This window comes from Sprattus sprattus (assembly GCF_963457725.1).
Source record: "Sprattus sprattus genome assembly, chromosome: 5".
NCBI lineage: Eukaryota > Metazoa > Chordata > Actinopteri > Clupeiformes > Clupeidae > Sprattus > Sprattus sprattus.
Window position 1 is genome coordinate 21,630,545 of NC_137924.1, and position 15,082 is coordinate 21,645,626.

At 44.1% G+C, this 15,082-nt stretch overlaps 1 protein-coding gene across 2 annotated transcripts in view; it reads right to left on the reverse strand.

Moving 5' to 3' along the window:
• Window positions 1-11: 11 nt before the first annotated feature.
• The window catches only part of col4a2 (collagen, type IV, alpha 2), a 62,426-nt gene continuing 47,355 nt past the window's right edge, over window positions 12-15,082 (reverse strand). Inside the window, exons 22-48 of one of the 2 annotated variants that reach the window (XM_080838886.1) lie at window positions 14,879-15,030; window positions 14,636-14,708; window positions 14,211-14,317; window positions 13,552-13,735; window positions 12,570-12,614; window positions 12,104-12,178; window positions 11,751-11,849; window positions 10,985-11,206; window positions 9,904-10,065; window positions 9,390-9,560; window positions 9,084-9,227; window positions 8,516-8,641; window positions 7,995-8,176; window positions 7,831-7,894; window positions 7,584-7,658; window positions 6,990-7,097; window positions 6,521-6,628; window positions 6,184-6,255; window positions 5,860-5,985; window positions 5,646-5,762; window positions 5,263-5,424; window positions 4,886-4,984; window positions 4,594-4,740; window positions 3,900-4,016; window positions 3,179-3,370; window positions 2,619-2,905; window positions 12-2,053 (exon numbers count right to left, since the gene is read on the reverse strand). In XM_080838886.1, coding sequence (XP_080695012.1) covers window positions 1,799-2,053; window positions 2,619-2,905; window positions 3,179-3,370; window positions 3,900-4,016; window positions 4,594-4,740; window positions 4,886-4,984; window positions 5,263-5,424; window positions 5,646-5,762; window positions 5,860-5,985; window positions 6,184-6,255; window positions 6,521-6,628; window positions 6,990-7,097; window positions 7,584-7,658; window positions 7,831-7,894; window positions 7,995-8,176; window positions 8,516-8,641; window positions 9,084-9,227; window positions 9,390-9,560; window positions 9,904-10,065; window positions 10,985-11,206; window positions 11,751-11,849; window positions 12,104-12,178; window positions 12,570-12,614; window positions 13,552-13,735; window positions 14,211-14,317; window positions 14,636-14,708; window positions 14,879-15,030 — 3,671 coding nt within the window. In that variant the 3' untranslated portion in view covers window positions 12-1,798. The remainder of the gene's footprint in view (window positions 2,054-2,618; window positions 2,906-3,178; window positions 3,371-3,899; window positions 4,017-4,593; window positions 4,741-4,885; window positions 4,985-5,262; window positions 5,425-5,645; window positions 5,763-5,859; window positions 5,986-6,183; window positions 6,256-6,520; window positions 6,629-6,989; window positions 7,098-7,583; window positions 7,659-7,830; window positions 7,895-7,994; window positions 8,177-8,515; window positions 8,642-9,083; window positions 9,228-9,389; window positions 9,561-9,903; window positions 10,066-10,984; window positions 11,207-11,750; window positions 11,850-12,103; window positions 12,179-12,569; window positions 12,615-13,551; window positions 13,736-14,210; window positions 14,318-14,635; window positions 14,709-14,878; window positions 15,031-15,082) is intronic. The other variant, XM_080838887.1, reaches the window with a different exon arrangement.

Sequence of the window (15,082 nt, forward strand, 5' to 3'; positions counted from 1 at the left end):
GGGACACAAAGTCTAACAATCAAAAGCATGTATTTTGTTGTTATTCAAGTACACTAACATTAGACATATTCATAGGGTAGCACTCAAATATATCCAACATAATTACATTAAAACAGCCACAGCTTACAGATATGTGCCATTAAAACAATGGAAATGTACAAATAGAAACAAATAAAAAAAACACAAATTGAGTGTCATGGCATCATCCTTATGGGCACTTTATTTAACCTGATCAAAGTACGCAACAAAATGAGTTGTGCTGAGGAGACCGTTCAGCAAGGTCTAACCTGCACACTGGACCTGAATATGTGTATCAATGCAAGGCCTGATGGCTCCTTGTAATGGTTGTCTTGGAAGAGTGGGTTTGGTGTCTATCAGAGCTCATGTCCTCTGAACACACTCCTCTGTGGAGTTTAAAGATTGCACTGAAGCTTACAAGAAAGCCTTTATTTATAAGTGTAGGTACAACTACTGCAGTATCTGCTATCATTCTGCTGGCCTGCTTTCATGTCAAGGACAGCACAGTCATCAGACATAGACAACATGTCTCTGGTCAAAGGTCTACTTTGGGCTTACCTGTTAAATACACACCTCAGGTATTCTTGGTGTGAACTCAAAATAATAACAAGAAAATCAGTGCAATTTGTGTAAATATATCATGAAACTGTTAAAAAGCCTATACACTTTCAGCTCTACAGTCTAGTGGACTACACTGGATGAAAAAAGTAAAGTATTATTCATATGCAATGATAGATTCAATGTTGGAACTGCAGCTTAGCACTGTATAGTTTCAGGCTCAGAGTGAGTAGTGGGCTTGGAAGATAAGAACAGATTAGTAATACACAACATAACACAAACGGAAGAGCCGGAGAGTGGGCGCAGACATTTTAAAGGGATATTCCAATGCTAAAACAGAAAATGAATATATATTTATATTTATATATATTTTTTGATTTCTGGTTTCCGAGTAAGAGCAAGTAAGTAAAACCAAGCATTTGCAAAACAACAACAGAAACTCCAAAATATCTGAACCATTCTGTGCACTAAATAAAATCTTTTGGATTTTTTAGACATTTGGGCATATCACTTAAACCTGAATCTGAGACTACGCTACTTTTTGAACGAGTGTGCATGAGTTGAGCAGATTCATTTTGAAGTCTTTCTTCGATAACCTGCGCATGTAAGTGAACTGGAATAACCCAGTCACTGCAATCCCTTCACTAATTCAGACAGGCCATTTCAAATTCCATTCCACCCGTGGATGACTCACTTAAAAGGTCACTCACACATGTGAGGATCTATGTCAGGATCAGTGTTAGAATAAATGCATGAACAAATGAATGTGAATAAGATCTTAAGAATCTTTGAAAGAAAACAAGAACATGAAGCCAACAAGAGAAGCAGTGCATACATACGGGCATCTTTGGTTCAGCTGTACTTTGTTGTTATTAAAAATGATCAGTTTAATACATAGCTGAGGTAATAAGTTAGACAGAAAGCACCAGGTTCATATATAATAAGAAAGTACAAAAATGTGATTTTTTTTTTTTTACATTTGTTTTTTTCAAGGGGATGGAGTGCTACGCCAGATGTGGGGGACAGTGGTTTATACATTTGCTTAAGTTCTGCTAATGGTGTGGTCTGCACTTGGTGTGGGACATAGGGTTGGTGGTAGAGCACAGGTTTCTGGTGTGTGTGTGTGTGTGTGTGTTTATGTGGTGTGTGTGTGTGTGTGTGTGTTTGTGATGCTTTGGAGTGACGGTGGGAACCGGAGGTGAGCTCAGAGCGTCAGATTGGCTCACAGGTTCTTCATGCAGACCTGGCAGCGGCTGATGCGCGAGTGCTGCTGACCGGCCTTGAGCGTCTCGCTTCTGGGCGAGCTGTGGAAGTTCTGCTCGGTGGACGAGAGCCAGAAGCTGTACTCATTGGCGAAGTAGTTGCACGTGCCCTTGGCGCCGTTGCACTCGATGAAAGGCGCGGTGCGGAAGTCCTCCAGGCACGAGCCCGGCGACACCAGCGATTGGCCACCGCCCTCGCCTCCCGATCCAGTGTGCTGTGTTAGGTTTGAGAGAGGAGAGTGAGTTATAATGCCATCCACATGACTGGTTACAGTTTCAACACAGAGATGTTCAAATTGCCGTTGACCTTCCTTGCAAATTTCAAACAGATATAACACGAATAGACTGCTGATTGTGTTGCCTTGCATCAACACCATATTGTTTACTTCAAAGAGCAGACATTAAAATCATTAGGAACCCAAATTAGTAATGCTTTTTGGTAAAATAGCTTAAGGAAAGACAAAACAAGAGAGTTTGATGCCACAAAGGTCCTAACAAGAAGCAAGACTTTTACATTAGTGCAGAATCTAAATCTGAGGCTTCCTAAGTCTCCTCTAATCTGCAGACAGGGCATGCAGCAGTTGGCTATTAAATCTCACAATAGCCGTAGCAATGGTGGGGGGGGACTCTAAATGATTCAGGGGGCCGACGCTTTGACAGGGTACCTGAAAAAAGTCAGGCCATATATATATGTACAGTATATAAATGTTTTTTACTTTTTAATTTTTTACAATTTTGTATTGGTCCCAGAATTTCCTAGCTAGAGGCTCTGTATCTCACCATGAGGAAGGAGTATCCGATCCACAAACTGCGCCAGCCCTGGGGGCACTGCGGGATGGTGATGTCCTGGCTGTGCACGGCGATGGCCACCGAGGGTGCCTCGCACACCGAGCAGCGGCTGATGTACTGCTTGATTTCCGCCCTCTCCACTGCCATCATGGGAATGGCTGCCGTGGTGGACAGCCAGTAGGACTTGTCGTTGCGGTTGGCATAGTAACACAGATCCCCAGGGTTACAGTAGATGAAGGGCATGGTGCTGAAGCGTCGGAGGCAGGAGCCCGCCAGACCTGAGTGTTGAGTCATGGAGTTAACAACCAAAACACAATGGCTCTTGCGTGAACACAGTTCAGTGATACGGTGATTCGTTAAATATCTATCTATTCCTTATGTAAAGTAGTATTTATTGTTACACCATGTTTATATTGCTTTTAGCTTGACTGTTCTCTCCCTTGTACGTCGCTTTGGACAAAAGCGTCTGCTAAATGACTAAATGTAAATGTAAATATAGGCTTATTATGGAATTTGTAAGTGAAGATTTGAAAGTGGATGAGAAGAATCACCTAGGTCTTGGTTATGGGCTTTCTCTTGGCCCTCCAGGTAGAGCAGGCTGTAGCCGTCCCACAGCTTGGACATGCCCACTGGACACATGGGCGACTGCTCGGACTGGCTGTGCTTGACCAGCAGGTAGCCCACGCTCACACTGCGCCCAGGCATGCCAGGCAGACCAGCGATGCCAGAACGGCCTCGAGAACCTGGATGGAGGGGTGACATGGGAGAGGGGTGGGAAATAATTCCAGACAGAAAGAAAGCAAGACGAATTAAAGGAAGAATGAACGAACGAGCAAAAAGAATGACAGATGACAGAAGTTTTAAAACATGGAATAAAAGGCAGGAACCTCATGATGAAATAAGATCTATACTGTATATATTTTTTCACAACACTGATGTAAAGTATGTGTATATGTGTATATCTGTGTGTCTATATATGACTAGTATATGTCAAAAATGAACATGTCCTATGGTCCTATGATATAAGTGCTGGATTGTTTGATTTGGGAAATCCCTTGTTTCACTTCCTTGATTATGACTACCAGAATATAAATTACATAATAACAAAAAAGAGAAGTATGCAAGTTCTGGATATTTTAAGTTTGCTTAATCACTGTTGGTCACCCAGAAGTTATAGTTAATTGGCTGTCCAAATACTATCCATAATCCACTAATATAGCCTAGAATCTTGGAAATTTCACCCAAACATAACAAACACGTTCTCAATTGTACCTTCCAGGCCTTGAAGACCAGAGTGTCCCCCGTGTCCTGGATCTCCACGGAAACCAGGTGTTCCTGAATGGCCACTGAGTCCGGGCATTCCTTTGTTACCTTTTGGCCCCAGTAGGCCTTGAATGGGTTAGAGAGAGAGAGAGAGAGAGAGAGAGAGAGAGAGAGAGAGAGAGAGAGAGAGAGTTATTATTCACTACCTTCGCCACATATGTTTAGGTTTCAGAGAGAGTGTACCTATCTATTCTTTCTCTCTCTCTCTCCACGCGCACACACACACAAACACGCGCGTGCACACACACACACACACACAAACCGCCGGTGCCATGCCCCTTCCCCTGATAGCAAATTTTGCCAATATCATTTTAAACTCTCACTAACTGCAGCTACCACGCCCCCGTCCCCTGATCGTAAATTTTGCCAATATCATTTTAAACTCTTACTAACCGCTGCTGCCACGTCCCCTGATCGCAAATTTTGCCAACATAATTTTTAACTCTCACTAACCGCCGCTGCTACGCCCCCGTCACCTGATCGCAAATATATATAAATATATATAATATATATATATATATATAGGCGCAACTTCAGTCAAGGAGGGCAAATGGGCAGTTGCCCAAGCAACCTTAGCCCCCTTCTGTGCACATCCCGGCCCCCAAATATGTGCGTACACTCTCATTAAAAGGGGCTGTTCTACCTTGATCTCCTGGTGTTCCTGGGTAGCCTGATGGTCCTGTAGACCCAGCAGGTCCCCATGATCCAGGTGGCCCCTGTGGCCCTGTCTCCCCAGGGATATGCTCTGGGCTAGGAAGAGGTCCTGGGGATCCTGTGGTCCCAGGGAAACCTAGTGCAGAACAAAAGAGCAAGCTTAGAATTCAATGATGGGTGAGACTCAGGGATAAATTAAGGGCTGGTGTGCTGCACAATAGGCTATGTTATGTATCTTACACATCTATTTTACAAAACAATCTTGTTCAAAGTGTCATTACCTGTTGCTCCAGTCTGTCCTTTTTGACCCGTGAAGCCACGGTCTCCTTTTAGACCTGCCTTTCCAGGAGGTCCCATCATTCCTGTTTCACCTTTAACCCCTGCAGGTAACAACCAACACCGTTTTAAGACAGCTGAGGTTACTTTCTTCTGGTCGCACAGACCCAGTCTTACGTAAGTAAACTACGAGGGATTCGGATTGGTCAACTCTGGTGAAGGAGTGCTGCACGCACATCTCCCACATGACCCATCAAGGCTAATTTTCATCTTTCACTTCAGAATGCATGAACCCCTGAGCAAGACAAAGCATCACACTCCTGAAGTTTGTATGAAAGAGTGACCAAATAAATGTGTGATGTTAAATTGCATCCATTCTTACCTTTCTGTCCTGCCACCCCTTCTGGTCCAGAGTATCCTCGCTGTCCTCTGTCTCCGTGGAGGCCCCTCAGACCAGGCAAGCCAAACAGACCTGTGATGCCCTTCTCTCCCTTCGCTCCAAATGGGGATGGGATGCCCGGAGTGCCTCTGGGTCCAGGAAAACCTAGAGAACGGAACATGCTATGGTAAGCAGAAGCAGAGAGCCATCCATGCGATGCGACCATAATATCACTATAGTTTACGAAGGATAATCATTTTACACCATCTCTCTCACACACACACACACACATTGATTAACTAACTATCTTAAAACCAACAAATGCTGTTTCTGTTGAAGTCTTTAATACTGTTCAATTAGTATTGCAATAACTTGTTCTACTCCACCTGGGAGTCCGCTCTGTCCAGGAAAACCAGGATCTCCGGGCCGTCCAGGTCTGCCAGGAGTGCCTCCAAACCCTGGGGAACCCTGAGGGCCTTGAGGGCCAGGCCATCCTTGATCACCTGAAGAGCACACATTAACCATCACTCAACATGAGGTAACAGAGCAAGGACCATTTAGCAGAGAAACTATGAACTCCATTTCCCATGATTCCCCTACCTTGATCTCCAGGGAATCCTTGCTGGCCATCTCCCCCTAAGCTGCCGACCTCTGTGCTGGGGACTCCGGCCTCTCCCTTCTGCCCTTTAGTACCAGGGTGGCCTGGGGGCCCGACTGTGTCACCACCTGAAACCCCAAACACGTATAAGTAAGCTCGCTGACTAAGACGTGGTCAGATATTGAGCTTCATTCTAAAACCTGAGCAAAGAGACAAATTATCTGTGTTTGCTTGGGAAGTGTTTAACGTCTGAATGTAAGAGGTGGGCCTTGGGTTCCCTTATATTTTCAACTTCATGATTCTGTGTGATGGTACAAAAAAGGTACCTGGAATGCCAGGCACTCCCTTGTGTCCTTTGAGGCCATCGAGTCCAACGATTCCTTTCTGGCCGGGGAAACCTGGAGAGAGAAGCACGACATCCATGAGTAGATTCCGAAGATGTTTGCCTTCCACTTTCATCATTTCGTAACAAATTAAAGCGAGGCCTACACCCACATGTCAATGTACTGTGCACACAAAAAAACAGCTGGCAGGGAAATGTGCAGTGTTACATCTCTGCCGAGCTTGTTAAGACCTGGACAAAAGTGAAACCTCAGAAGTAGGCCAGCTTGAAGCTAGCTGACTCGCACCATGCTCTAGTAGTGAGGTGTTTGATTTCTGTACCTGGTTGTCCGTCGTGGCCATCAGTTCCTTTGTTTCCGGAGGTACCCGGGACTCCAGGCCAGCCCTTGTGCCCCTGGGTGCCAGGAGACCCCTGCTGTCCGTCAGACCCTAAAGGCACAGTGTGGAAAGATGAGATGATCAAAAGCAGGCAGAGGGAGAAACTTGTGTGAGTGAACAGAGTGAGAGCCTGCTAGTGTGTGGATCTGTGAATGTCACTGTAGATACTGTTCCAGCTGGTTAGGCAAATGTCACATATATACTTATAGTCTGTGAATGCTTAAGTTGAATATATAAATCACATGAATGGAAAGTCTGACTAGGCACCAGTCAGCCTATCAGAGGAGTAAATGCTAAGCAAATGCTATGCTAATTCTCTGATGCAAATGTTACGTTTTCTATTAGAGGCTAACGCGTAAGCAGTTAAAGAAGGGCAGTAGGACAGCTGTTGTCTATCTGCTTAACAACATACCTAGGCCTCCAAAACCACCAGCGTCACCTGGACCTCCTTTCCTGCCAGCCATACCAAAGAGGCCAGTGTTGCCCCTGTCTCCCGGGACACCGATGAGCCCCAGTCCACCTGCAGGGCAGACCAGTTGCAATACATCTTTAGTACAGTTCAAACTGAAAGGAGATTACGCTACAATGGGTCCCTGAACACAGATATTTTGAACTCCTTACATAAAAAGGCACACTGGAGGAACTTCCTTTTTCCTTTCTGATCTGATAACAACTACAGAGTATAGGAAGTAGAACTAGGCCAGTAACTCTAAGACTGGACCCAAGGAAGTTTTTGAAGTATTTATTATGTGCAGGCAACTAACTTTAACCGTCTGTGTTATCATCACTTTTGAATGATTAAACTGTGATGAAGATGCAAATGGTACTGAAATATTTTATTACAAATATTTGAATTAATGCCCTCTTGTCTATGGACTGATATGAGGAGAGAACCCATTGTTTTAACTGGTGCTAACATGTGAATGTAAACAAGGATTTCTATGAAAGTGGTCCTTTAAGGACCATATAAGGCAAAGATGTTAGGAATGACCTTTGAGAGTCTTACCTGAAAAACCTGGTAGCCCTGGTTCACCCCGATGCCCGGTAGCTCCAGGGAGATCAATAGTAGGACCATGTTCACCTAAAACACACACAAGCATGCGCGCACACACACACACACACACACACACACACACACACACACACACACACACACACACACACACACGAACTGAAGTGATGCCCAAGAAACCAAGTTCACCTCGTATTATTTAGTTTAATTGCCACTATAGCCATTTATTTGGATTTTTTACCTTTGACACCCTTGAACCCGACCTCTCCTGTTCGCCCAAAGGCACCAGTTCCACCCTTCTCCCCCTGTTAGTTCATGAAAGAACCACCACATCAATTACTTCTACACATCAACAAAAGGATATAACAGGACAAAGGAGGGGCTGTAATCATCATTCATTCTTACCCTGTATCCTGGCATTCCAGGAAATCCTCCAATTCCCTTTGGACCAGTGGGACCTGGCAAACCTTTCTGGCCAGTTAACCCCTCCACTCCGCATTCTCCGTGTACACCCTTCATACTACTGGGCTCTCCTGGGTAGCCATCGTACCCCTCAGCACCAGGAACCCCGGGGAGGCCTTTAGGCCCTGAGTCAAACACAAGGAAACCATAGTATTTCAATGAATGTGCTGTGTAGGGCAGGCACAGCCACTTATATTGCCCAAAATAATTTGTTGGCAAATAAGAAAGAACATGTTTAATACAACAAAGTGGACCTCTGTGTATCACAAGTCAGCCTTCAACAACACAATTTACCAGTTTAGGTTGCCTGGAGGAAGCCCTTTGGATTTAGACACTTATTTTACAACGGAACAGTAAACTGATCAGACTGATTGATCTGGTTGAAGATCAACGAAAACAGAATAAAAACATAGACCTGGCTCTGAAACAGAGAGAGTGCTTTCTCCCAGCATGGAAGGACTCACCTCTGGGGCCGGTGAAGCCATGCGAGCCTAGATTGCCGAAGTCACCCTTTGCACCCTTCATCTCCTCCTTCACCTTTAGCATCATGACAGGCTTCTGTCCTGGGGGGCCTGGCATGCCTCTGGCCCCTTTGAGAGGGACAAAAAGAGATTTAGGGTTACTGGACCTAATGGAGAAGTTCAGATACTGTATTCTATGAAGAACAATTGTGTCTTATATGTCCAAGCCACGATCTCAATGTTTGTGCTCACATGAAAAGGCACACTGGAGGAACTTCCTTTTTCCTTTCTGATCTGATAAAAAGTACAAAGTGAAGGAAGTAGAACTAGGCCAGTAACTCTAAGACCGGATCTAAGGAAGTGCTTGAAGTATTTATTATGTACGGGCAACTAACTTTAACCGTCTGTGTTATCAGCACTTTGGAATGATTGGACTCAAGTGTAGATGCAAGTGGCATTGGAATGTTTGCTGCCTGTGACTTATAATCACTGTGCTTCTTGGATCCAGTTGTGGTGACGTGGCCTAGTTCTTCCACCTACACTATGTGCGTCGTAGTGAAGTAAGACTCACCCTTTAAGCCAGGACTTCCCATGTTACCCTTCAGCCCTGTTTCTCCTGGAAGCCCAGGGTGTCCTTTCACTCCAGAATAGCCCTTCAATCCACTCACTCCTCGCATACCAGTGAACCCTGCCATACCTTGAGAACCTTGGTAACCTGAGCAAAAGAACCAAGAAGAAGCTATTACATGGATCAGCACAACTGCTACTGAGTACAGAAATGCTCACAACCACGGCATTCAAATGTAAACATATAATACACAGTGTCCATGTATGGAATTCATCATGCAGGTGGAGCCTGGAAGGGAAGCTGACCAACCTTTCAAACCCTCAACACCAATATATCCAGCTGATCCTGGATGTCCGGAATCTCCCAGTGGTCCCGAGTTTCCACGGGCCCCCTGACCGCCAGGTTCCCCAAAAGACCCTTTAAGGCCGACGGGCCCTGGGGGGCCAGGGTCTCCTTCAGTCCCCCGATCTCCAGGAAAACCTGCCATGGTTACAGTTGCATAATTCCATGAAAATAACAAATGACTGGGGGCTTTGTATCCCATATTTTTTTGTCAGTAGTCAGTAGTCTTTTTCGGGGTGCAATGTTATTTGTAGCTTATGTGTATGCTAATGTTATTGCTTAAACACTCCATAACTCTAAAATCATAGCATTTCTTTTTTCAATTCAAATTTTGGCTATGCAATCTGTTTGGTGTACCACCAATTCAAAAATAATAATAGATTCACATCTAGGGTAAACTGGTCAAACATGGTAGACAATCTCTAGAACACATGTGCATCCTGATCCATACTTTATTCTTGAGCATTTTGCATGCATTAACCTGGAAGTCCATTGGTTCCTGGAGGTCCTGGAATACCAGCTGTCCCTGGCAGCCCAGGGAAACCGTGCTTTCCATTCGGGCCTGGTCGACCTAATTCTCCTGACAGGCCAGCAGGACCAAATTCACCCTTGACGCCTATCATGCCAGGCATGCCATCCATTCCTATGCGGGCAAAATACAATGACAAACACAATCAGTTTTTATTTCACAATCTATTTCAGAACAAAAGGAAAAAATAAGGCATGTAAAAAAACAAAGAAGTATTCATGACAGGACTATTTCGCAATGAAAATATTTTTTTATATATATATACAGTATGTAACGGAATATATATTAAAGACCCCCTCAAGTGAAAATGTAACCTTGTTAATACGTTCATATAGTGTTTTTTATATGATGTACAGCATATCATGAGCAGAATAAGCAGTCGATGTCATGGCTTGGAACTGCAGTGTAACGACTCAAAAACACGGAATCTGACAGCCTGGATTTCATGTGTCACAAACCAATCCCGTTCTTGTCTCTCAGGACGGAGGGGTAACGTCAGTATACATACTGTATACATATATTATATACATAGTACTTCTGATGAACAAGATGGTGTTCTTCAGAGACTTTCTATGGTGTTCAAAATGTTTCTCCCTAACGGCATCTCTGGATGTGTATCATTTCAATCTAGCTATGTCAGAGCTGGCGATCAGGACCAACGCTTATTTAGCACGTTAGCAACACATCATTAGCTGTGTGATAATGTAGCCAGGCGGAAGGCAGGTGAATAGAGGTGGAACTAGTAAGCATATTCACCCACAAATACCACATGATGAAAATGAGTAGAGCCATATCAAAGACATTTGAAGGGTTTTTCATAAAAAACAATTGAGGAAGAGGGATGACTTATTAGGGATTTAATCAATATAGGAGTGGGTCTTTATATGCCCATTGAGGAATTCGGAACATTAGTGGTTGTACTGCGTCCTGCTAACTCTCAACCAATGACGCACTCATACTGTGGCTGAGATCAACCACTCTGATATTCAGAGTCTCAAGGGCATTCAAATGATTCAGTGACTAAAACTCCCACCTGAGTATCCCCGAGGTCCAGGTGCTCCTTGGAGTCCAGGCTCTCCAAGTTGTCCAGGCGGTCCAGGTTCGCCAGGGGACCCAGTGGAAGCGTATAACACCTCACCATGGGCACCCTTCTGACCTGGTTCACCATTTCGACCATCACGACCAGGCAGGCCATAGTTTCCATCGGGTCCTTTGAAACCAGGTATACCCGACTCTCCACGGGGACCAGTAAAGCCTAGAGGAAGAGAACATTTCAGTGCCAAACCTAAAGCAATCTCAGAAAGTATACAGTATATAAATATCCATAAGATGTACATACTGCCCATATGAGAATGGCATTGTATCGATAGTTGACATGGCAGGGGAAAAAAAACAATCATGTCGACCTTTGAGTCAGTCTCAGTCGCACCTAATGTATGTCGTAAAATTTGTTTGGCAAATGTATTGGTCACATTAATGGTACAGAGATGTGAGAGATGAAGGTCACCAATGGGATTGAACAGAATACCAAAGCTATGGTAGTGCTCTATAGATATTTTTTGTAGATTATATCTAGAAGATTTAAAATCTTTTGTCAGAATGTATCTTTCAAGAAACACCTACACTAAACAACAACCAAAAAAAAACAACGATAGACCACATTTTTCTGTGTGAAAGATAATTTAATAAAATTTGTCATTGGAAGTTGTAATATGTTGTTAGATAATGAACATAGCTTCTTTATATGGGTGGAAAGTGCCATGTTGCCTGTGCTGTATGGATGTGCACGTGTCACATACCATTTGGACCAGGGAGTCCTCCCCGGCCTTGATCTCCTCTCTCTCCTTTGAACCCCTCCTCCCCAGTCAGGCCTGCAAAACCTTTGACCCCTGGAAGCCCTGGAGCAGACGAGACAAAGACACTCATTTAAGTTTGTCTATACATTAGAAGACACAAAGAAAGACACAAAGAAAGCTTATGCAGAAATACTTAATTCACAGCAAATACAGCATCTGCAGTACACAGATGCGGAAAAAAAAACCTCAAAGTCCAATCTTTACAATGCAATGTTATATTTTAAATCACAAACTTAACAAAACAGAAAACATTACACAATGATTTTGTGTGCACCTGTCTATTATAATTTCCTTACCTGGGAAACCATCCAGCCCCGGAAGCCCAGGGAGTCCTGGCTCACCTGGAGGCCCAGGTACTGCATCACACTCCCCTGTTAATAGAACAAACTATTTACTTAAAATATTCACCATTCCCACTGATAAAACCATGCCTCGGCCACACGGGATTGGCTGACTGTCCACTATGGAAAAACAAAAACAGTGAGAGCCTGAACAGTCCCTCAACTTAGACAGCATAGACAAGAGTGAGGTCAATGCAAAATAAAACATGTCGTCATTGCCATTAAAGCCAATTGTATCTGTGAATACAAAAAGCGAGCGAAAGTAGCACTGAAACGGAAAGGATGGGTGAGTTTTTAAGCTCCAAATCAATAAAGCTAGTTTGAAGTGAAGTTACCCTTGCCATAGAAAACTGTGAATGAGGAGAATGATCAATGCAGGAAGGCTTTTTTATAAATTAAGTTGCTGATTTTTTCCAGCTACCTTCTTTATACACCAGGCCTCGTTCTCCAACTTGAATACAGCCTCCTTTCAAAATCACACAAGATAGATAGATAGATGGATTCATCACATATGAGATGGAGAAGCAAGGGTTTGATCTCAAACACACCTTTGTGAAGGCACTGTTAAAAGGGAGTACAGTGGCAAATAGTACACTCCTACAGTAAAGTAAACCATGGCTCTCATCTACAGAATAGTATGAAACATACGATTACAAGTTATGCTTAAAACTAGTATAGATTGAACCAATGATACTTTTTGTTCTAACAAACTAACTTTGTCTGTCTTTTTTTACAATCTGTGAGGCCAACAGAAGAGCATATTTAACCAACATGGGCCAAAGGTTTCTTCACATTTATATCACTCTAATACTGAGGTTTGATGGGATTCGGCAGAATAAGTAGCCAATATTATTCCTTAAAGATATTTTGAAATGTGAATGTATTTCCTAGAGCTTTGTCTTTCATCTGTGATCTGGGCTCATTCCTGGTGCCTATCCTTTCACAAAGATATGACATGGTCAACTATGGCAACCCTCAGCTTTCTCCTCCACCCTTAAACAACAACATTTGGAGAGCTATTCAATCTTTTAAAACCCTCGTACCATTTGCCAAAAAAAACAACAGGACAGGCATATTCAGTGAACCAGAGAATGTCTAATGTAAAAAGATAAGCCTTCTAAAAAGTACATCCTTACAGCAGTTCTTTTCATGATTTGATACTATTGCAACTCTCTCATAAGGGGTTATTTGTCTTTTAACAGTGTGGTTTGAGGGAAGAAACTGGGCCACTGAATAAAACACAGAGAGAGTGAGAGAGACGGAATGAGGAACGATGAAGACATGAGATGAGTACAGCAGAACAAGGGACAGAGTCGAACTGGAAAAATGAATCCATGTGAGTGAATCCACAAGGAAGAACAAAGAAGAAAATCAAAGAAACGGATAATAAAACAAACACATACCGGGGGTTCCAGCGGGACCGGGCATGCCATCATAGCCTTGGATTCCGGAGTCACCGGGCAAACCGGTCTCCCCTTTGGGAGCACCTAATGTGTCGCCAGGCTCCCCTGGTGCTCCAGGGAATCCAGGCAGACCTGGCCGGCCTCCATTGCCAGGTTCTCCAGGCTGTCCAACTGGCCCATCGCCCTGGGAATAAACACAAATAGCGATACTATATCTCCATCTGAAGAACTACACGGCAGGTGTTAAGAGCTAGGGTTAGGGAGTATGTGCAAGGCTGTGAGACTGGCTTAGACTAACAATGGTTTGAGAAGAATGTGAAACAGAGGGCCAATCCACTACAATTTCCAGACGCCCCAGAAATGTTACAGTAACATAAGGATTTCTTCAAATTGTATGACTGTGCAGCCTGTTAAAATGTCCAAATGGCCTGAATCAAATCTTATGGCATCTTCAAAGCTGTTGATAGGCTGAATCGTGCCCCATAGGTAGCAGACAATACCTGCCCCAAATTGACATACTTGTGCATTTGCAGCTTATGATACTCTATCCAAACACATCCTCACGGAGGGAGATGGCATGGTGTTTGGGTGTGCCATTCTGGAAGGGCAATAGCATCCAGACTTGCTGAAGGGAATGGATGCTTTGGAGTGGTACTCACTTGGGAGCCCCGGAGTCCAGGGGCGCCTGGAATCCCGCCGAAGCCGTGGCGACCTTGGGGTCCTGGGCCTCCTGACGATCCTGGGTCACCTGGGTCCCCTGGTGATCCTGTGGAAGAAACACAGTATGCATTCATTTCAATGGATGATTTGTATCTGATTGTCCAAACAATGCCATTGTGGAATGTCCATGTTAGATATGGAGGGCTAAAGCCCATGCATTCACCAACACAGTTGAAAACAGCCGTTGCATCTCTCAATCTACAGTCGCTCACAGATAATTATGCTAGTTACTACAGATCTGAGACCAGATACACTGTGTGGCAAAGATGAGCCAACTATCTCTTCTAACACTTACCAACCAAGCAAGAGAAATGAGCAGTTTTGAGATTTGTTATGTGACAAAGACGAATGTGGTGTGACAAACCTTTTTGAGTTGCCACTGTGGGTTCTCCTTTTCTTCCCTTGGGCCCAGAAGAGCCATCAGGGCCCGGAAAACCCTAATTGATGAGAAAATGTGTGTGTGTGTGTGTGTGTGTGTGTGTGTGTGTGTGTGTGTGTGTGTGTGTGAGAGAGAGAGAAACATTGTAAAACAGAAAAACACTGTGATATACTGATGTATTGCAGTAATATGGGAGAGACAGGAACAGGAATAGGAAGGGCTACTCACAGTTATGCCAGTTGTACCAGGGCGACCTTGGTCCCCTTCGTCACCTTGCTGACCCCACTCTCCCGACATGCCAGGGTCGCCTATGCTGCCAGCAGGACCAGGGAGGCCGGGAGCCTCGCTTACAGAGTTGCACTCACAGTCACCGTGGTCTCCTGAACTCAGGCAATAGATACACACACACAAACACACACACACACACACACG